The sequence below is a fragment of the Bicyclus anynana genome, chromosome 27 (assembly GCF_947172395.1).
Source record: "Bicyclus anynana chromosome 27, ilBicAnyn1.1, whole genome shotgun sequence".
Taxonomy (NCBI): Eukaryota; Metazoa; Arthropoda; class Insecta; order Lepidoptera; family Nymphalidae; genus Bicyclus; species Bicyclus anynana.
The window spans coordinates 5421713-5444200 of record NC_069109.1 but is presented as its reverse complement, the minus strand read 5'-3'; the positions used below and the strand labels follow the sequence as shown (position 1 = coordinate 5444200).

Below are 22488 nucleotides of genomic sequence, written 5' to 3'. Positions count from 1 at the left end.
GTCTGGGGGCTTTCGAGGCGGCGGATCCACCTCCATGCCTACCTGTCTTACTATTTACAACTTACCACCACCAAAATATGTTAGTAAAACAAAAAAATCAGCTACTTTTCACTAAAAAAAACACTCGAAATATACACCGCACGTGGGTCAACCTTGGCCGACGCTAGCGAAGTCTATTTTGGTCTCTATTATCAACCCATCAAAATAAAAACAAATCAATTGACTAAATGTCATCCACATATACAAATTACAAATGTCATCCGGTGCTTACGGTGGATATCATATAGTATGTAGATGACATTTTGTTGTCCACTTCAATAGGTTGAATTTTGGTACTCAATAAATACCAAAATAGTGAATAGGCCAACATATCGGTAAGATGTCAGTGGCCATGTCTGAAAACTAACATCATACCTACCATATCTGAGCCAATTTAGAAAAAAAAGTCCAACGGGGTTGATTAGCAAGGTATTTGCAACTGCACCACAGAGGTCGTAAAAATAGCTTTTTGTATAAAAAGGGAATCATTCAAATATGCCTCAAGAACCAAATGTAACCTATACGAATGAACGCTTAAATTTTTTAAAAGGATCTTTTGAGTCGACGTTGTGAGTATGATAAAATAAAAAAGTAGTGTCTGTGTGTGTGTATAATAGGTAAATTAAAAAAAAATCCAAAACTGTCCCAAGAAGACACAAGTTACAGACAGACGTCGTATTAATGTGTCTGTCTTCGTAGCTTTTTTAAAATTTAATATGTGCAAACCAGAAATCTTTAATATTATTTTTTTTTTAATTTGTACATATTAAATTAAAAAGTTTATGAGAGACTTCTTAACGTTGAATGAAGATCGGATAAGCCCATCTGAAGATATCAGATTTCTTCTGTTGAAGGAACTTCAGACACTAATCATTGTCGGTAAACTTTTAATTGACTGGGATTTACAAACCACAATTTTTTTAAAATTAGTAATTAGTAGATAATATTAAATATACCTAATCAACAAAATTAACATACCTTCGCGTTGAATTTGACGATCTCCCGTAAGTCCAGTCAGTCAATCCACAGTCAAGTCGAGTCACAGTCACATTCACTGTCACTGTCAACAGTAAGTACAGTCATGTAAATTCAGTCACTTAGCACGCATGGGTTCGCCGAATTTTCGCGGATGATAGCAAAATAAATAAATCATTATATAATCATGATGAACTTCCGCAAAGTAACGCCTGCTTCTATCCAACAAGTCTAATTTGTTTTTTTCTTAATGGGGATGATGACTAGGTTTGAATATATTGGTTTTTATGTATGGGTAAATAAGGTCAATGTTAACTAATTTATACATGAAAAGCAAAGATTGTCTGGATATTTGCAAAATAAATAAGATTATAAAATTTCAAAATCTATTAAATTTTTTTTATCGTAATTAGATGAAAATTCATACAGTTTTAGCTTCCTTACATTAAATGTGACATTTTTTAATATGTGAACTATAAACATAAACGCACAAATAAACAAAGATATTAGTAATTTTGTTTCAACGCCCATACAAATCTAACGATCATTATGTACCTACGACGTCATTAGTTCGTACCATTTTGTATGGAGCGTTTTTCAGTAATCCGCGGCAGCGCCGCAAATCGGACCCTTTAAATCCCTGTAGCTCCGAAAGTAATGATCGCAGATACCCTGTTACTTTTACAAAATTGCTTTGCTATTAGTATACTCTTAATTTATATACAATTTAACAAACTGTCATCATCCCTATTATCTAATTAGTTATATACTTAATAAGTACTCTGACTTTAACATCGAATATTGTTATTGAAAAATATTAGGTAGGTACATAATTGAACCTCCTATTAAAATAAACAATTTTATTTCTTAAAAATTTTAAACAAACATTAGAAATTTAACAAAAATAATCATACAAACAACGGTCTCGAGCCGCCAGCATCCAGCGGCTCCCTACAACCCGCTTGATATCCTTGGTCCATCTAATGGGGGGTCGACCAATACTGCGCTGTTGGTCGACCCCCCATTAGATGGACCGATGTCGTGTGTGGGGTCGCTTCAAACAATTCTATTCTTATTTCTGACATTAATATTATTACAATCTCATCTGTCGGTATTGCGTATACTTGTGCCTATCTAACACAAGTTAGATGTTTCACCAGTGTGAGTTCTCAAATGCCTGGTTAACTGACTGTTATGAGCACATTTGTAATCGCACAACTCACAAGAGTAAGGCTTTTCACCAGTGTGGATTCTCATGTGCCTTGTCAAATTATTTTTCTGTATACATTTAAAATCGCAAACCCCACAGGAGTAAGGCTTTTCACCAGAGTGACCTCGCATGTGGGTAATTAAATTACTCTTATGTATGCATCTGTAGTCGCATACTTCGCAAGCGTAAGGCTTCTCGCCAGTGTGGGTTCTTCTGTGTCTCACTAGAGCATCTTTTCTTATACATTTGTAGTCACACATATCACACGAATAAGGTTTATCAGCACTGTGAATACTCATGTGTGTGAGTAAGTTGTGTTTTCTTGCACATTTGTAATCGCATATCTGACAGCAATGAGGCTTCACACCGGTGTGGGTACGCTTGTGTCTCACCAAACTACCTTTTATAGAACATTTGTAATTGCACAAGTCACAAGAGTAAGGCTTTTCGCCAGTGTGACTTCTTATGTGGCTCGTTAGATTTTTCTTTTGTAAACATTTAAAATCGCACATCTCACACGAGTATTTGTCACCAGAGTGACTTCTCATGTGGTTGAGTAGGTTACTTCTTTGTATACATTTGTAATCACAAATGTCACAGGAATGCGGCTTTTCACCAGTATGTACTCTTTTATGTCTAACTAAAGTGCTTTTTCGTAGACATTTGTAATCACATATATCACAGGAATAAGGTTTTTCACGTGTATGAATTCTCATGTGGGTGAGTAAGTTATGTTTTTGTGCACATTTGTAATCACACAAGTCACAAGTGAATGGTTTTTCACCAGTGTGAATTCTCATGTGCATGAATAAGTTATGCTTCTCCTTACACTTATAACTACATATATCACAGACAAACGGTTTTACGCCAGTGTGAGATTTTTTGTGTCTCGCCAAAATACTTTTATAAGCACATTTGTAGTCGCACAAATCACAAGAGTGAGGCTTTTCGTCAGTGTGGGTTCTCATTTGTGAGTTCACGTTTTCTGTGTGTGGTTTATTATTACCCTGGGACTGATGGACTTGTTCAGTTTTGTTCAATATTGCATCTGTTTCTTCCGTTGAATGTATGTTTGTTTTATCAGTTGTAGGTCTCGCGATCGATGGAGTGACTGAAATGAGAAATTATCTATTATCTATACTAATAATATAAAGCTGAAGAGTTTGTTTGTTTGATTGAACGCGCTAATCTCAGGAACTACTGGTCCGAATTGAAAAATTCTTTCAGTGTTTCATAGCCCATTTAACGAGGAAAACTATCCTACTTCCTACTAATATAACTTGTTAAAAAGTACTCAGAGTAAAGATCATACACAGTGAGTCTTTACAAGCAGCGTGGTGAAGCTGGTGAGCGTCTTATTGACATCCGCATATACAAACTTTCATAATTTGTATTTCAAAATTTAACACTAACAGCTACGTAAATTGATATTATTCACCAATAAAAAATACTCCATCTTATTTCTTTACTTTTCGAGAACAGATTTTAAAACATAAGACGCCATTTTTCTTGTATAATATTAAAAGTTACTGACTCGAAAATGTATTAGTTTGTGAATTTTGTATTTGGAGCGGCTACGACACCGTCGGGTTCCGTACGCTCTATCTGCTTATTACTCTTAATCTGTGAAAAAATATAATAAGATTACCATTGGTACGTTACTAACCAATAGTGTGAGGTGAGGCAGCGCTCGAGGACGCAAGCACTCTCTCCGTTCCTTGCCTGTAAAGTTAAACACATAGAGAAATTAGATAAATAAGATGTATGGAGAAATAGGGATGATGACAGTTTTTAAATTGTATATAAATTAAGAGTATGCTAATAGTAAAGCAATTTTGTAAAAGTAACAGGGTATCTGCGATCATTACTTTCGGAGCTGCAGGGATTTAAAGGGTCAGATTTGCGGCGCTGCTGCGGATCCCTAAAAACGCTCCATACAAAATGGCACGAACTGATGACGTTATAGGTCATATTGATTGTTAGATTTGTATGGGCGCTGAAACAAAATTACTAATATCTTTGTTATTTGTGCGTTTATGTATGTAGTTTCATACTAAAAAATGTCACATTTAATGTAAGGAAGCTAAAACTGTATGAATTTTCATCTAATTACGATAAAAGATGTCGAAATTTTATATTCTTATTTATTTTGCTATTATATGTTCGTCGCTTTATTCTTCAGATACAATATTAACTAGGTAGTTACTTTTATCCGATAGGCATAATTCGCACTTTAGAGAATCGATTTTCAATCGATACAACTCCTTTTTACACTGGCCACTCTAGCGAGCCGCCACTTGCCAACTCATTCTTTTTCCGAGCGTGGCATCGTTCGCACGTACTCATTTTTAAATTCTAAAAAATTAAGTGTAATAATGTAACAGTGTCTAAGCGTAGCGGTGTCTAAGTGTAACAACGTACTTACCATGGTTCTTAGCCATGGCATGTGTTTGTTTTTTCGAGAACAAAAAGAAGATTTTTGCGAATCAGGTTAGTTCCTACCCTCTTTTATTCAAAAGTATTTATTAAATCCAGTGAACTCGTTTTAAAAATCTTAGAGGTTGACCACGTATCATTACTAACCTCTAAGGTTAATCGGGTGTTAAAAACTTAGTGTTAACCATCGTAACAGTGAGATTTTTGTATATTATGCCGGGTGGATCATATATCCACATGAAGGTAATTCTTATAGCATACCTTACTTAAATTTTATACCAATTACCGTATGCTATGCCTAGAGGTGTATCGTGTATACTCACGAAGGCAATTTTTATAGCATACCGTCACTCTTACGATTACCGTATGTTAAGCCTAGAGGTGTATCGTGTATACTCACGAAGGCAATTTTTATAGCATACCGTCACTCTTACGATTACCGTATGTTAAGCCTAGAGGTGTATCGTGTATACTCACGAAGGCAATTTTTATAGCATACCATCACTCTTACGATTACCGTATGTTAAGCCTGGAGGTGTATCGTGTATACTCACGAAGGCAATTTTTATAGCATACCACCACTCTTACGATTACCGTATGCTATGCCTGGAGGTGTATCGTGTATACTCACGAAGGCAATTTTTATAGCATACCACCACTCTTACGATTACCGTATGCTATGCCTGGAGGTGTATCGTGTATACTCACGAAGGCAATTTTTATAGCATACCATCACTCTTACGATTGCCGTATGCTATGCCTGGAGGTGTATCGTGTATACTCACGAAGGCAATTTTTATAGCATATCTTAAATTTTATAATAATCACCGTATGATTCTCGTATGCTATGCCAGGAGGTGTATCGTGTATACTTACGAAGGCAATTTTTTTATAGCATACCTTAGATAGTATAATAACTATCGTATGATTAAGTCAATTCTTATAGCATATCTACCTTAGATTTTATAATAACCATCGTACCATCATACTTCAATCAACAGCCTGTATTCGTCCACGGCTGAACATACGCCTTTCCATCATACTTACGATTACTGTATTATATTCCGGGAGGTGGATCGTGTATCCACGATCACGATGGTAAATTCATATAGCATAGCTTTAGAGTTCATAATATCTAATACACGTGGCTTAGAGGTGGGTCGTGTACCCTCACGAAAGCAATCATGTAACACTAAAATAATATGAGTATATTGCATAATGAAGGAATCGCCATTTTGTATGCATGTATGTATGTATAAGCAATGCTAGTATCTACGGATTTTACTTATCACATTCAAAACTTGTTATTGATTTCAATAAAGGCTCGTTTCAAATATCTTTGAGGTTGGGGATGGGTCATATTCTCATGAGGTTAACCGTGTGTTAAACACTTGGGATTCTCATAACCACCGCCACAGAGAGTTTACTATTATTAGTGCTATACCGGGAAGTGGATCGTATATGATGATCACTATTATAACATGACTTAGCAATTAGAGTATAGAATATCTATTAAAAAAGCTGAAAATGCCCTCAGTAAAGCAATTGTGTAATTGAAACAATTAAATAGCAACTAGGGCAAGGTATAGCTTACAATTAACATTGAACTATGGAAAAGATAGTTTAGCTTCTAGCCATTAAAGTCTGAATGGCAGCTGTCATTCATATTATGCAATCTGCATCATACAGAAACAGATGTTTGAAAGAAGTTAATCACAGTAGGAATAATTAATCTTTCCTTAATATTCGACAAGATGTGGAGCTGGAAAGGAAATTAACTTTTCAAAAAATAATGAAATAATAGCTAATCACAGTTGTTAAAGAAAAACTAGTGTTGCAAATAGAAAGGCTCCTTCAGTTAATAAACACCACCCAAGTCCACATCTGCATAGTATCAATTGAGAAATCGTTTCCATCAGCAAGGAGACTGAACAGGCCATCCTCGCTTCTCCTCGAGAAAGCGACGGGGGGGGGGGGGGGAAGCAGAGGGGCAACAGTACCTTAGGTCAACGGCCTTAATCAGCGACCCAAACTCGCCAGATATTCCATTACTTAAAATCATGAAATACTGAAGTGTGTGATGGTTATTTTATACCATTTTTGCAAAATAGTTAAAACAAGTTTTAACTCCTTTTAACACACTTGCAAACATATGTTTTAACATATGTTTGACTCGATTAATGATTTTCTAGAACTCGGTGCCATATCTACATGCATTAGATTTAAAAATGTTATTTCGTTATAAATATTTTAGCTCCTAAGTGCACAGTGTGACAGAGATTTATTTTGATCCTCAAAGCTTAACGCAATGCCTTACGGCTTGTTTTTAAGCACACAGAATTTTACTAAAATAAAACAATTTTTTATGTAAGGAATACCCTAAATCAATAATAACAGGTATATCTGGACGATATACTATGTATCTATCAAATCAATCAATCAATAGATTGCTTGATTTATTGCGAATTCAGGTTAAAGTCAGACTTATTGCGAATTCAGGTTAAAGTCAGACTTATTGAAAGTCTTCCAGCTTTGTATAGAAAATACTTACGCAGAAGTACAAGGCAATATCAGAAAAAACTCTACGTTTGCTTTAATGCCTGGGTTCATTTTGTTATTATTTATATTAAAAGTAATCTAGAATCTCAAAAGGGTCTTTGAGGTTTTCTTTATAATGCCGTTAATATGATTTTAATAAAAACGTTAGGATATTATGCAGTTAATTAATAAATTCATCATCGTCATCGCACAATTTTTATGTAATTGCAGCTGTTTGCATATATGTAAAGTATGATTGGTTATATACTTGAGCCCCGAATGCCAAAAGTATTGAGCTCATGAGCAATCCATTAATTTTGAAGAAAAATTAAACTACCAGACGTCTTTTTGGTAGAAACAGAACGACTTGATGAATTAGACTAATATTTTAGAAATCTGAAAGATTCTAAATGTGAAATTTTCACTAATGCTTCAAAATCTCTTAATGAATTAACTTTCAACTTAAATACGTTTAAAATTATATTTTCATTTGTAGGATAAAAACTTTCGCAAGAACGACATCTAAATGCTCGATTTCTTTATGCGTTGACATATTACGCAAGCAAGCCATTGGCGACAAACAAGGTTTTTTACCCGCTTACATATAAAATTACTCGCATGGGGGGTGGATTCACTTTCCTCATTTGGGAGCAACACTGTAGCCTGTATAGTTAAGAACTTATGTCGCAGTTAGTTACGCCGGTCTAGAGATAAGGACGTAAAGTTTTAGTCAGTTTAAAGTATAGATACTTAATAATTTGCGAGATGCGAAATAAATGTTTATTTGCATTCTATACCAATAAATTTAAAAGTACAGAAGCCGATCAAGAAGCACAACAAAAATTAATTTAATGGAATGGATTTATATCTGAGTGGGCAGTCCCCACTGTTAATGAGAGATAGTTTATTGTTTTTAGACACACCAAACGCGACTTATTTGCATGCTGAACCAATGTAAAGTGCTGTCAATATTTTTCATTGAAGCCTAACCTTAAGCAAAGTCTACAGACGCCATAAAAAGCTAGCATTCTAATTTGTTTAATGCATTTCCATAATATGATTTAATCTGTAATGCAATGAAAAGCTACAGGAACTTTATTCTTTCCTTACTAGCCTGGTACTTTAAAAAGAGTGCTCATTACAAAAAATATATAATTCTTGAACCTCGCTGGGATCGTTTACGTTTAAACTAAAGAACATGTCATTGGCTTCGCTGTAGTCTTTCACTGGGCGCTGCATTCGTTACACTTTGAACCCCTGAAATAATACTTGAATGAATGTTACCATCGATTTCAGCCAATACGATAAAGCAGTACTCGACCACACAAAGTAGTGGTAACATTGCTCATAAAATTCAATGAATGCAAAATAATGCTGGTTTTTGGAATTAGCTAACTATCCAAATAATAATAATTTATTGTTGCGTGTAGTTTGCACTGAATAGTAAACCAGTAAATTTAGTAAAAGCCGTGTATAAAAATCTTTATATCGGACTTAATAATAATTTAAAGAGCTTAAAGCAGCCAATACGTTTCTTTCCGTATTTCATTGAAAAGTCTAACATAATTATGACCTGCTTAAACCTTATGGGCGTAGAAAATTACCTTCTTACTACGCAAATAATGCGGAAATATTTAGTCAACTATAACCAGTTATTTGATTTTTAAAAAGTAACGTCGCATGCTATAATTAAAGCAGAAAGTTGATGAGAACGGCATCGTTATCTTGATATTGGGCGTACACAGCACTCGTCACACTTCCACTTCGGTGGCAGCCTTAGCAGGGGTGTGCATAAGACACCATACGGAAGTCTGTTGACTGGACGAGCTCTTCCTCGACTTTTGCCCGGTTCATGTAACCGCCCATTGGTCGATGAAGAAACATTTGCTCGATCAGTTTGTAAACTTCATAAATAGTTGATTAATGTTAATTTCATCTTAACTTTGTAAGTTTTCTGATTAATGTACTCCCATTCGGTTTCATTATTTATGTAATATTCGCTTAGCAATCGCGAATGTTTTTCGTCCTAGTGGTAAATAAATAGAAGATTTTTCATTTCAATAACTGAATGTTTTATCTGAAAACATCTTCTTCTCTGAACATCTACCTAGTTAATATTGTATCTGAAGAATAAAGCGACGAACATATAATATAAGATCAAACGAACTTAGTGAAGTTCGATCATTATTATATGAGTCGCTTTATTCGAAGATACAAAGTACCCACCCACCCACAACCAAAATGAAAAATTTTCATTTATTTATTTACGAATAACTCTAAAAAGAATGAGTTGGCAAGTGGCGGCTCGCTAGAGTGGCCAGTGTAAAAAAAAAAAAAAAAAGGAGTTGTATCGATTGAAAATCGATTCTCTAAAGTGCGAATTATGCCTATCGGATAAAAGTAACTACCTAGTTAATATTGTATCTTCGAATAAAGCGACTCATATAATAATGATCGAACTTCACTAAGTTCGTTTGATCTTATAATATCCTGTATAAATCAGTTAACATTGACCTTATTTACCCGAATGTATCATAAAAATCAATATATTCAAACCTAGTCATCATCCCTATTGTATGGAACCCAGGTCCAGTCATTGTACCCTGGCGGAAATAAAAGAAAATAAATATTTTAACTACTTTCGATTATACAAATCTACGAATTTACTTTTCTTCGAATTCTTTCGAAATAATATTAATTCTCTCCCAATAAATGCAACACTAATAAGGGTAATAAAGACGGATTGATGACGCAATGCAGTAGTCGATTTGACGTTTGCTGTCAAATGTCATGTCATAGATCCTTTATGGGCGCCATCTTGATATAACTCAAAAACTTGGGTTTTAATTTTATTTATTTCTTTTTATTTAGTTAGATTTACTCACTTATTTCGATTTTCACAAATACCCTGTGTTTTTTAAATTTTAAGGATACGGGGTACAAGAATGGACCACATCCTTTGTTTGTCGTTTTTTGAGGGGGATGAGGTAAACTCACACAACGAAAATGTTTAACACCATTAAATATACTCAGAGGCACAATTATCCGCCCACTTTAATATACTCGCGTCATATTAAAGTGGGCGGATAATTGTGCCTCTTTATATGTCCATAGACTACACATAACTATAAATTTGGCTCGCAATACACACACGCGTAATTTTTACACACACTAACAAACACATCGCTTAGACTATCCACAGAATATATACATAGAATATTCGATTACTTGATCGATGTTTTGCTATTCCGTCAAAAGAATACACAAGCTAGCGGACGCCCGCGACTTCGTCCGTGTGAAACTCGATGGGAACTTTCAACTACCCCTACCATACCCCTACCCTACCCCTACTATATCCCTACCCTATGACATGGATAATCTCACCATGAGATTGGCCGCCATAGCTGAAAAAAAATTTTTTTTTTTAATATTACACTTACGTGTCCCAGCTTCTAGACGCCTGACGCTCGCGCTGTGAAGAGCAGTTGCCAGTGTTGCCAGCCTTCTGCCAACAAAACTTATAAACTAAGAGCTAACGGCAACCAAATTCATCATTTTATAAAAGCTATTTTTAACCGACTTCAAATAAAGGAGGAGGTTCTAAATAAGCTAGTTGACACATTTTTTAATGGTCTTAAATAGCACATTAATGAACCATGATAGCCCAGTGAATATGACCTGTGCCTTCAATTCGGAGGGCGTAGGTTCGAATCCCAGGAGGCACCTCCAACTATTCAGTTGTGTGCATTTTAAGAAATTAAATATCACGTGTCTCAAACGGTGAAGGAAAACATCGTGAGGAAACCTGCATACCAGAGAATTTTCTTAATTCTCTGCGTGTGTGAAGTCTGCCAATCCGCATTGGGCCAGCGTGGTGGACTATTGGCCTAACCCCTCTCATTCTGAAGAGACTCGTGCTCAACAGTGAGCCGAATATGGGTTGCTAATGATGAAATAGTTCATTATCGTTCTACTAGACTAAATTTTTTTTTTGAATATATATTTTATATTTTTTTGAGACGTGATTACATGAAAATTTTAGTTTTTAAATATGCTTTTGACAATACGAGCCAAAACGCCTGTCGACCATAACAGTCTTGACGGCCTCCGTGGCGCAATGGTATGCGCGGTGGATTTACAAAACGGAGGTCCTGGGTTCGATCCCCGGCTGGGCATATTGAGATTTTCTTAATTTGTCCAGGTCTGGCTGGTGGGAGGCTTCGGCCGTGGCTAGTTACCACTCTACCGGCAAAGACGTACCGCCAAGCGATTCAGCGTTCCGGTACGATGCCGTGTAGAAACCGAAAGGGGTGTGGATTTTCATTCTCCTCCTAACAAGTTAGCCCACTTCCATCTTAGACTGCATCATCACTTACCATCAGGTAAGATTGTAGTCAAGGGCTAACTTGTAAAGAATAAAAAAAAGTCTATATTTCAACTGTTAAGTCCACCGCGCATACACTGAGGCCATAATAAATTAAAAAAAAAAACTCACCCCAATATGAGTGCTCATATGTTCATAATATGCAAGCTCGTCAACAAATTCCTCAAAACAATGTAAGCATATGAAAGTTTCCTCATTCTTTATAGGACTCCGTGTTTCTAGTCCTTCACTTTTGGGAGGTACAATCTCTATGGTGGTTTCAGTATTTCCTTCATTGACAAATCTGTCAATATTTACATTGTCTGGTAGGTCATTTTCATGTTTCACTTCTACGTAATCAACTGTTTCTTCTTTGACAACTGTAACATGTCTCACAGAGTCTTCCGGTAACTGTAGGTCATTCCGTGTTTCAAGTCTTTTACAACTCTTCAGAGGTTCCATCTCCATGGTGATGTCGGAGTATCTACCATTGGCCAATGTGTCAATATTCACATTGTCTGGTAGGTCATTTTCATGTTTCACTTCTACACAATCAACTGTTTCTTCTTTGACAACTGTAACATGTCTCACAGAGTCTTCCAGTGACAGTAGGTCATTCCGTGTTTCAAGTCTTTTACAACTATTCAGAGGTTCCATCTCCATGGTCATGTCAGAGTATCCGTCATTGACAATTCTGTCAATATTGACATTGTCTGGTAGGTCATTTTCATGTTTCACTTCTATACAATCAATTGTTTCTTCTTTGACAACTGTAGAATGTCTCACAGAGTCTTCCGGTGACTGTAGGTCATTCCGTGTTTCAAGTCTTTTACAACTATTCAGAGGTTCCATCTCCATGGTCATGTCAGAGTATCCGTCATTGACAAATCTGTCAATATTGACATTGTCTGGTAGGTCATTTTCATGTTTCACTTCTACACAATCAATTGTTTCTTCTTTGACAACTGTAACATGTTTCACAGAGTCTTCTAGTGGTTGTCGGTCATTCCATGTTTCAAGTCTTTCACAACTCTTCAGAGGTTCCATCTCCATGGTGATGTCAGAGTATCCGTCATTGACAAATGTGTCAATATTAACATTGTCTGGTAGGTCATTTTCATGTTTCACTTCTACACAATCAACTGTTTCTTCTTTGACAACTGTTATATTTCCCACAGAGTGCTTCGGTGACTGTTTGTCTTCACACCGATTTATGTACAAGTCACATTGGTTAGGTTCTGATGTTGTTGACACTAAATTATGTTTTAGTTGTTTTGCTGTTTCTTTCATTATTGTTGTATGTTGTATTGTAATCTGAAACAAGTGTATTGAATAGTAACAGGCATTACTTTGCAGAAGAAACAGGCATTAATTTATTCAAAACGGATCAAGGCACAACTAGTTTTTATATATTGTAGAAAATAGTAGTCTGAGACGGATATGACGTCAGATAGCGCGACTTGTTTCCGTAAAGAATGGGGAGTTAGTAAGGGATACCTTTCAGTTGGCGGGAAAGACTTGCGATATAAGGCGCGCGTCGTCCGGTCGGCTTCATTGTGCTGGTGTTTGAGCCGTCCACATATCATGTTGTGTAATTTTTTATGGGAAACTTAGGATAGGCGGGGAGAGTGACTTGAGTGGAAAAGGGGAGTGTTTGTTAACAGTCAAAGGATCCTGTAACCCTACACACAACGTTCACAAGTGCGTGACTCCACTCAAGGTCATTCTCTGCCATTCTAAGATCTTATTTTGGTTACAGTTTGATTTGTTAATTAAGTTGTCCTGACAACTGTTGTGAATCATAATTTTTGTTCGACATTAGTTTTCTTATTGTTTGAAAACAACTTCTGAGACTACTAAGACTTATAAAACTTAATTTGAAAATCATGTATTTTTTCTAATTTTTCAAACGTCATAAACGCTGTCGTCCATTTTGTAATAGTGTGATGTAACAAACAGTTGAAATATAGACCATCATAGCCGACAGGCGTTTTGTCAAAAAAATATTTAAAAACTGAAACTTTCATGTAGGTAATCACGTCTCGGAAAAATAGGATATTTTTTTTCAATCTAGTTGAACGTTAAGATCATTTAAAAAAAGTGTCAACTAGCCTATCATAATCTGGCCAGTTCGTTGATTACACTCCCATGATATGCGGGCGACGGGGGGAAAGACTGCGCGGGTGAAATCGTGTGAATCATCAATCATAACCTTTGTTCGACATTACTTTTCTTATTGTTTGAAAAAAACTTCTAAGTCAGGTAAAAATAGAATAATAGTTAGTATACAATGCAGAAGGAAACAGTTCTTCTATTTTATTTTATTATTATTATTAATCCAAATTACGCTTGTGTTACGCGAGGCAACCCTGCAGCGAGTACGTGAGGCAGCCCTTGCCAAAAGTGCAAGATTGCACCCATTGTTCGGCCGCATTCCTTTGTATGAGCGTCACCTACTCTTTCACAATCTATACTAATATAATAAAGCTGAAGAGTTTGTTTGTTTGTTTGTTTGTTTGATTGAACGCGCTAAACTCAGGAACTACTGGTCCGATTTGAAAAATTCTTTCTGTGTTAGATAGCCCATTTATCGAGGAAGGCTATAGGCTATATATTATCCCCATATTCCTACGGGAACGGGAACCACGCGGGTAAAACCGCGCGGCGTCAGCTAGTATGTAATAATTATGTTAACACTTTTACTCCCAACTTTGGAGTAAACAGGCACTTACTTGTAACTTAGCTGTAGTTTCTAATATTAAATCTAATCATAAGTCAAATTTGGGTTTTCTTTGAAATTCTCGGTGCGACCATACATTTTTCTTGTATGTGTATGTTTTATTTATTAATTATTTTTGAATTATTTTGTTTATTTATTTTTCTTTTGTATCTTCCCTTAGATGCCGTCTTGTTTTTATGTTTTGCAGGTTTTCATGTATGTATGTATGTGTGTATGTATGTATGTATTTCTTTGTATATATGTATGAAGTAGTTAAGTATAGTCTATGTATTATTATTATGTATTATTGCTTAATATTTATGTATTTAAATTACTTAACTTTTCTTATTTTTTGTGTGCGTATACCCGAATCGGTGCTTACGTTTTTTTTCTCTTCCACAGTGGTTGTTTGGAAGAGATCGCTCTTTAGCGATAAGACCGCCATTTGTACATTAAGTTTCTAAGTGTTATTATAAGTTATTGTTTATTTTTGTTTTTAATGTACAATAAAGTATATTTCTTCTTCTTCTTCTATGTATAAATTACTTACTAATCCATATTTCTGTATCAAGTCCATCATCAGTGAGCGCGCTCTCAAGCTCAAGTCCCTCAGTCTGCTGAAGTTACTCAATCTCTGAGCACACAGCACACACATAGCGCCCTGCAGGTTTGTTCCCAAATACACCTGAAACAATTGGGATAATGACAGTTTTTTAAATTGTATATAATTTAAGAGTATGCTAATAGTAAAGCAATTTTGTAAAAGTAACAGGGTATCTGCGATCATTACTTTCGCAGCTACAGGGATTTAAAGGGTCAGATTTGCGGCGCTGCCGCGGATCCCTGAAAAACGCCCCATACAAAATGGTACGAACTAGAGATGGGCCGAGTACTCGGTTGATACTCGGTACTCGGCGTACTCGGCGGATTTTTTGATACTCGTACTCGGCCGAATAACTCGGCCGGTGAATGCCGAGTATACTTTGTTTAAGAAAAGCATTATTTAGGTACATATAATTAAATCAACAGTGTTAATCAGAAAGTATTCATTAGTATTCAAAGGAAATCTTTGAAAATCTCAATTAAATTTAAATAAAATGAAAATGAAAGATTTAAAAGAGCAACTGTTGAGTTTCCCGTCCCTCTTCTCAACAGAAGACTGCGCCTTCTGAGCTGGTGGTAGAGTTACTACAAATAGTCAAACTTGAAGTTTCAAAAGTGCTTGTAAACTAAGCCTACTTGAAAAAAACAATTTTGAATTGAATTAATACTTGTTTACGCGCGCGCAATGGGAATCTGATTGAACCGAGTTACTAGGCCGTGTACTCGGTTGAAAAAAAAATTGAACCGAGAAAAACTCGGTACTCGTTACTCGGCAAAAGTGTTACTTGGCGCATCTCTAGTACAAACTAATGACGTCGTAGGTCATAATGATCCTGAACGAAAAAAAAAAAATTAATTAGTGAAGTAAGTGGAAAATACTAATAATATACTTACAGTCTGTCCAGTCAACAGTCCATAGGCCAGCCACAATTGGCGCTTACTCATTGATACCAGCTTGCTGTCAGTGTCCAGGCATACAATGCACATCTGTAAATACCACTGATACTAAATACCACGGACAGCCGTGATAGCCCAGTGGATATGATCTCTGCCTCCGATTCCGGAGGGTGTGGGTTCGAATCCGGTCTGGGGCATGCACCTCCAACTTTTCAGTTGTGTGCATTTTAAGAAATTAAATATCACGTGTCTCAATCGGTGAAGGAAAACATCGTGAGGAAACCCGCATACCAGAGAATTATCTTAATTCTCTGCGTGTGTGAAGTCTGCCAATCCGCATTGGGCCAGCGTGGTGGACTATTGGCCTAACCCCTCTCATTCTGAGAGGAGACTCGAGCTCAGCAGTGAGCCGAATATGGGTTGATGACGACGAAACACCACTGAACATAGAAAATGCTTAAGCTAACGCAGAGCCCACAGAGCTTCTGTATGAATAGTTTTAGTAAAGAAAATATTTTAAGTCTATTATTTTTTGGCTGGTGGGTAATATTAAAGCGTGTAAATGAAGGTTTTTTTTTTATTCTTTACAAGTTAGCCCTTGACTACAATCTCACCTGATGGTAAGTGATGATGCAATCTAAGATGGAAGCGGGCTAACTTTGTAGGAGGAGGATGAAAATCCACACCCTTTTCGGTTTCTACACGACATCGTACCGGAACGCTAAATCGCTTGGCGGTACGTCTTTGTCGGTAGGGTGGTAACTAGCCACGGCCGAAGCCTCCCACCAACCAGACCTGGACCAATTAAGAAAACCTCAATCGGCCCAGCCGGGGATCGAACCCAGGACCTCCGTCTTGTATATCCAGGTATGGATTTTTATCCTCCTTTTAACAAATTAGCCCGCGTCCATCTTAGTTCGCGTCATCACTTAGTGAGATTGTAGTCAAGGGCTAACTTGTAAAGAATGAAATAAAGTCGTCCTTATCAACCCATATACGGCTCACTGCTGAGCTCGAGTCTCCTCTCAGAATCAGAGGGGTTAGGCCAATAGTCCACCACGCTGGCCAAATGCGGATTGGCAGACTTCACACACACACAGAATTAAGAAATTCTCTTGTGTGCCGGTTTCCTCACGATGTTTTCCTTCAGCGCTTATGATACGTGATAGAATTCCTAAAAAGCACACAACTGTAAAGTTGGAGGTGCATGCCCGGACCGGATTTGAACCCACACCCAGATCAGATGGCAGAGGTCATATCCATTGGGCTATCACGGCTATGAAATAAAGTATTGGGTTTGAATTACCATTTATCTTTCAAGTAAAGATATCACAAAGATAGATGTTACCTGCACTGTTGAAGGAATAGCATCAGAGCAGATCTGCCTTCCACGAGCTGCTGTTTCATAGAAGTGGTCATCCAAGAAATGCAGTGAGCAGACCACAGCAGTGTCTGGCTGCAGCCGGCGTGTGTCTTGTGTGCCGAGGGCTCTGAGCCAGGCTGCTCGGAGATATATGTCACTGGGAAACCTACAAATTACCATAATTGGTACATAATAATAATAATAATAATAATAATAATAAAGTCTTTATTCACTTTATACATTGATACAGTTACTTTTACAATTTTAATAAGGTTTTCTTTTTACATTATGCATGAATCCTATTGTCTTACGTATAGACCTCCTCCAGCAGTTTCCATTCTCCTCTGTCGTCCTGACTACATCAAACCCTTGCCACATACAAAGTAATCCTTTATAAATATTATAAAAGCACAATAAAAAGATAAAAAATATATATCATTATGAGGTGCAATGTGGTTAGTAAGAATAAATTATACATCAAAAAAAATACCTCCACCTGGAGAAAGAACATGACTAATAAATGAACTAACTAAAAATGGCTATGTAATTAGTCTGTATGCTGTAGAAGTAGGTGCGAGAGGATTACCAGCAAAATCTCTCTATAACTTGCTTAAAGACCTTGGCCTCTCTAGAAGTGCAGCCAGTTCTATATTAGAACAAGTATCCAAAGATCTTGTAATAGGATCTTACCAAATATGGCTAGGCAGGGAGAACAACACGAGCAGAGAACGGGGAGTGTTGATCGATCGTCAAGGAATTCCTTAACCCTACGTCCTGTAGTCACAAGTTCTGGACTTTGCACTGTGTTTTTCTCTCTACCACGCAATGGACCTGGCACCTGCACGGTGAATCCATGGAATGCTAAGATATTTGTCTCTCTTTATGAACTACTTAAAAATATTTTTTTATTGTGTAGGTATAGTTTAAAATTTTTATAGTTGTGTACATTAAAGGTTTTTTTACCATTGTGATAGCAAATCAAAGTCTGTATGTCTACTTAACAACCATGGTTTTGGTTTATTCAATGGTCCCCTTCCTCGTTTTAGTTCCCCTCTTTTAACTTTGGATTTTTTACAGGAATGCAATACATATAAATCTATACCACCTATCGACAATAATAAAGGCGGATGGGCTAGAACTGATTTAGAGAAGGCTATAACATTCGCTGAACATTTATTCACTGTTTTTCAACCGCTCACTGAGGGTTGCCATGAACATGACATAAAAATCAGAGAATACCTAGGAACAGCGAATCAAATGGGTATGCCCTTAAAAAATATAAGCCCTAAAGAAGTATTCGAAGAAATGAAGTTACTTCAGGAGGGTAAAGCACCTCTCTCTCTCTCCGCGTCGTGTTCCTCATTACTGAGGGTCGTGACCCCTATCACACATTCATAACTTTTTTCCGCACGATGTCACGCCATGCGGCTCGGCTTTTCGCGACTTGTAGAGCATCGTGTACTTTTGTATCGAGAGTGGTGCGGATTTGATCTGACCAACGCATCGGGCTACGTCCCCGAGGTCTCTTTCCTTCCACTTTGCCAGTGATAACAAGTTTCTCTAGGTTATCTCCTTCTCTCCTGGCAATGTGACCGAAGTACTCGAGGATCCTCTGAAGACAGGTGGTGGAAAGTCTTTTCGAGATGTTGAGTTGTTTCAACACCGATGCATTGGTCCTATGCGCTGTCCACGGAACACGGAGTATTCTTCGCCAGCACCACATCTCAAAGGCATCTATGCGATGCCGATCAGCTGATTTGATAGTCCATGTCTCAGCTGCATATGTGAATATTGGAAAGATTAGAGTCCGGACAAGACGCATTTTTGTGTTTAAGGAGATGTTCCTGTCTTTCCAAATTTTATGCAGTTGAGACATGGCACTTTTGGCCATCCCAATTCTCCTGCGAATTTCCATCTCACATGATCCTGTGTTTGTTATATTGGAACCCAGATATATGAAATTTTGAACTATTTCAAGGTTCAAAGAGCCAGTGAGTTGTAATTTATTGGCGCGATCAACAACCATTAATTTTGTTTTCAGAAGTGTGGCGTCAATTTGGTCATATCCAGGTGCTTTACCATTAAAACAAAATTAATGGTAAAGCACCTGGATATGACCAAATTGACGCCACACTTCTGAAGAAACTTCCATTCAAAGGAATAATGAAACTGGTACACATTTTTAATGCCTGCATAAGATTTGAACACTTTCCTGGTCAATGGAAGATAGCTCAGGTAATAATGATAGCTAAACCTGGGAAACCACCACAAAAGGCATCCTCGTATAGACCTATCAGCCTATTGCCAGTTATTGGAAAGCTTTTCGAGCGAATACTCCTTAATCGAATGAAGGAACATTTGAGTACAGTGTTGCCAAACCATCAGTTCGGATTCCGCGAAAAGCATGGCACTGTGGAACAAGTTCACCGAATCGTTGATATCATTAGCAGAAGCTTAGAAAATAAACTATACTGCTCCGCTGTCTTTCTAGATATTAGCCAAGCATTTGATAAGGTATGGCACGAAGGCCTCATCTATAAGCTAAAAAAGATGCTACCACACAGTTTTCTTGCCATATTAAAATCATACCTGGATAAAAGGAGTTATCAAGTTAAATTTAATAACGACTGCTCTAACCTTTATGAAATCAATTCCGGAGTTCCCCAAGGTAGCATACTGGGCCCTGTATTATATCTAATCTTTACTGCCGATGTCCCAACAAACGATTCCACATCAATAGCGACATACGCTGATGACACGGCCTTGTTATGCTCACATTCAAACCCTTCTACAGCTTCGTTTTTGCTACAGAATCACCTAAGGGAAATAGAAAAGTGGTTCAAACAGTGGAAAATAAAAGCTAATGAAAATAAATCTGTCCACGTCACATTCACACTCAGGAGAGAATCCTGTCCCCCTGTTAAACTAAACGACAAAATGATACCTCAGGAAGACGATGCTAAGTATCTAGGATTACATTTGGATAGAAGACTGACATGGCTAAAACATATTTGGACAAAGAGAAAACAATTGGATGGCAAGCTACGTTCTTACAGCTGGCTACTAGGACGACACTCGCAACTTACTGACACAAACAAAATGCTAATATATAAAGCAGTGCTAAAACCGATCTGGACGTACGGCATACAGCTGTGGGGAACGGCCAGTAATTCAAATATTGAAATACTGGAAAGATTCCAAAATAAAGCACTAAGAACAATATTTGGCATCCCGCGATGTATCAGCAATAAATACATGTACCACGACATTGACATAAAAACTGTACGTGAAGAAATATCCCAGTGCAGCCTGAGGTATCAGGAGAGACTGACAATTCACACAAATGAGCTTGCACGGGCTCTGAGTCGCGAGGGTGGACTCCGTTTTGCTCGGCTACAAAGACACAGCATTCCCGACCTGTGGAACAGATTTCCATAACAAGCCAAAGGGAGAGCTGCTGACAGGGAATCTGCAGCAAAATAGCTCTCAAAGAAAACATTAAATGATATGATGATATCAGATAAATGAATGGCTTATTGCCTATGAGCAGATCGCCATGTCGCAGAAATTACATATATAAAAAAAAAAAAAAAAATACATATAAATCTAGGGGTCCTAATAATTAGATTGTGTTCAGCACACTAAAACTCCCAGTCTGCCAGTTGCAAGATATAAATGATTTCTTCGTCTTCCTCTGATTGTTTCTTTTTTTCCGCTTCGGACTTTCGGAACACCAGCAAAATAACAGTCACGTTTGTAGTCAGTTCATTTGTGGGGTCATAATATTTATTCACTTAATTGAATAAGATTTCTACATAAAGTGTGTAATTAAGTGAAAATTAAACTATGCGCTACAATACCACAGATAGGACCTGAACCCTTCTGTGGTATATCTAAAAGTCTAGCCAAGCTCACCCTGTTAACCTACTGTTACTACATCACTCATTTGCTAGAGCTTCGCATTTGCTCAAGGCTTGTGCCATTTCCCAGGGAAACAACATCAATCCATCAAGTATCTTGCCATCATCCTGACTTATTTCTGACGGCTCGATTAGCGCAGGAGTATTTTATGGTGGCAAGAGCCCTTTTTATTATATAATTTAGAGATTTAATTAGACATTATCTTAGTTACAGAAATTAAATATTATAAGTTCAGGGTATAGATAAATTACTAATTAGTCACATGTAGGTACACTTAATCGTATGAAGTACCAAATTGGTACTTTATATCATAAAGAAAAATATTTAGAGCATTAATTTTCTTCTCAAGTACTCACCTATAAAAAGTGACTCCATTACTCTCAGATGTAAAAGTGCTTTCGCAGAAAGGCACACAGCACTGCATTTTCTGAATATTATTCTATTTACTCCAATTTAATGGCCTCGAAAACTACACTTTTTGCGTATTGTAGACTCTTCCTTCATTAAGTTACTAACTCGAATGTTCAACGTTAACTTTAATCGAATAATTTAATTGTAGCTACCATTTAGTGTATTAATCAATAAATACCAAGTACCAATGTAACTTCCCTATCCATCCTACACAATAGCTAAATCAATAAAGTTTTAATCACAGAGTACTTTATTTTACTCTAATTCTGTAAATTAAAATTTCAGCACGGAGCAGTGGAGCACGGACAATAAATAAATAATACCACAGACAAAAAATTATCATTGATCACTGTCAGTGTCACTTGCCTTTTTTGTAAACTGGCTTTGAGTTCTAGCCTTATTGTCACTTGCAAAACACGACCACCACAGAAGATACCGACTCGAAAAACACAGACAATAGCTGTTAAACATTACAAAATATAAAATACTAGCGGACGCCCGAAACTTTGTCCGCGTGGAATACAGTTTTTCATAAATCCCAGGTTAATCCAGAGTTAAATCTACTTCTATTCAAAATATCAGCCAAATAACTACAGTAGGCGCTGCCTAAAGGAGGAACAGACTTACACACACACAAACTTACGGCTTTGTAATATATATGTGTGATTCACTGAATAGACCACCTTCACATCACCAGGCAAAGGCAATGGGGATGATGACTAGGTTTGAATATATGGATTTAAATAAATTTGGGGAAATAAGGTAAATGTTAACTAATTTATACGTAAAAAGCAAAGATTGACTGGATATTTGCAAAATAAATAAGAAAAATTTCAAAATCTATTAAAAATCTTAAATCGTAATTAGATGAAAATTCATACAGTTTTAGCTTCCTTACATTAAATGTGACATTTTTTAATATATTAACTATAAACATAAACGCAAAAATAACAAGATATTAGTAATTTTGTTTAAACGTCCATAGTCCATACAAATCTAATGATCATTAAGTG

General features: G+C 36.8%; 1 protein-coding gene across 3 annotated transcripts; it reads right to left on the bottom strand.

Moving 5' to 3' along the window:
- Positions 1–634: 634 nt before the first annotated feature.
- On the bottom strand, positions 635–21764 carry LOC112055442 (zinc finger protein 271). Of its 3 annotated transcripts, none has more exons than XM_024095561.2 (8): positions 21421–21764; positions 17129–17309; positions 15778–15870; positions 14831–14965; positions 11694–12875; positions 10639–10703; positions 3891–3946; positions 635–3335 (listed from the first exon to the last, which is right to left on the bottom strand). In XM_024095561.2, exons 1-8 carry the CDS (start codon positions 21486–21488, stop codon positions 2149–2151), a joined length of 2967 nt encoding a protein of 988 aa, XP_023951329.1. In that variant the 5' UTR covers positions 21489–21764; the 3' UTR covers positions 635–2148. The 3 variants fall into 3 exon arrangements, with proteins under 3 accessions (XP_023951329.1, XP_023951330.1, XP_052746172.1); XM_024095562.2 differs by having other exon boundaries at positions 10639–10700; XM_052890212.1 differs by lacking the exon at positions 21421–21764 and adding an exon at positions 21072–21203.
- Positions 21765–22488: the final 724 nt, after the last annotated feature.

Coding starts and splice junctions, on each gene's coding strand:
- LOC112055442 (XM_024095561.2), bottom strand. CDS start 21,488: ATGCAGTGCTGTGTGCCTTTCTGCGAAAGCACTTTTACATCTGAGAGT. Junction 17,310..21,420: donor AATGGAGTCACTTTTTATAG/GTGAGTACTTGA, acceptor GGTAATTTGTAG/GTTTCCCAGTGACATATATC. Junction 12,876..14,830: donor TGATACAGAAATATGGATTA/GTAAGTAATTTA, acceptor CACTTGTTTCAG/ATTACAATACAACATACAAC.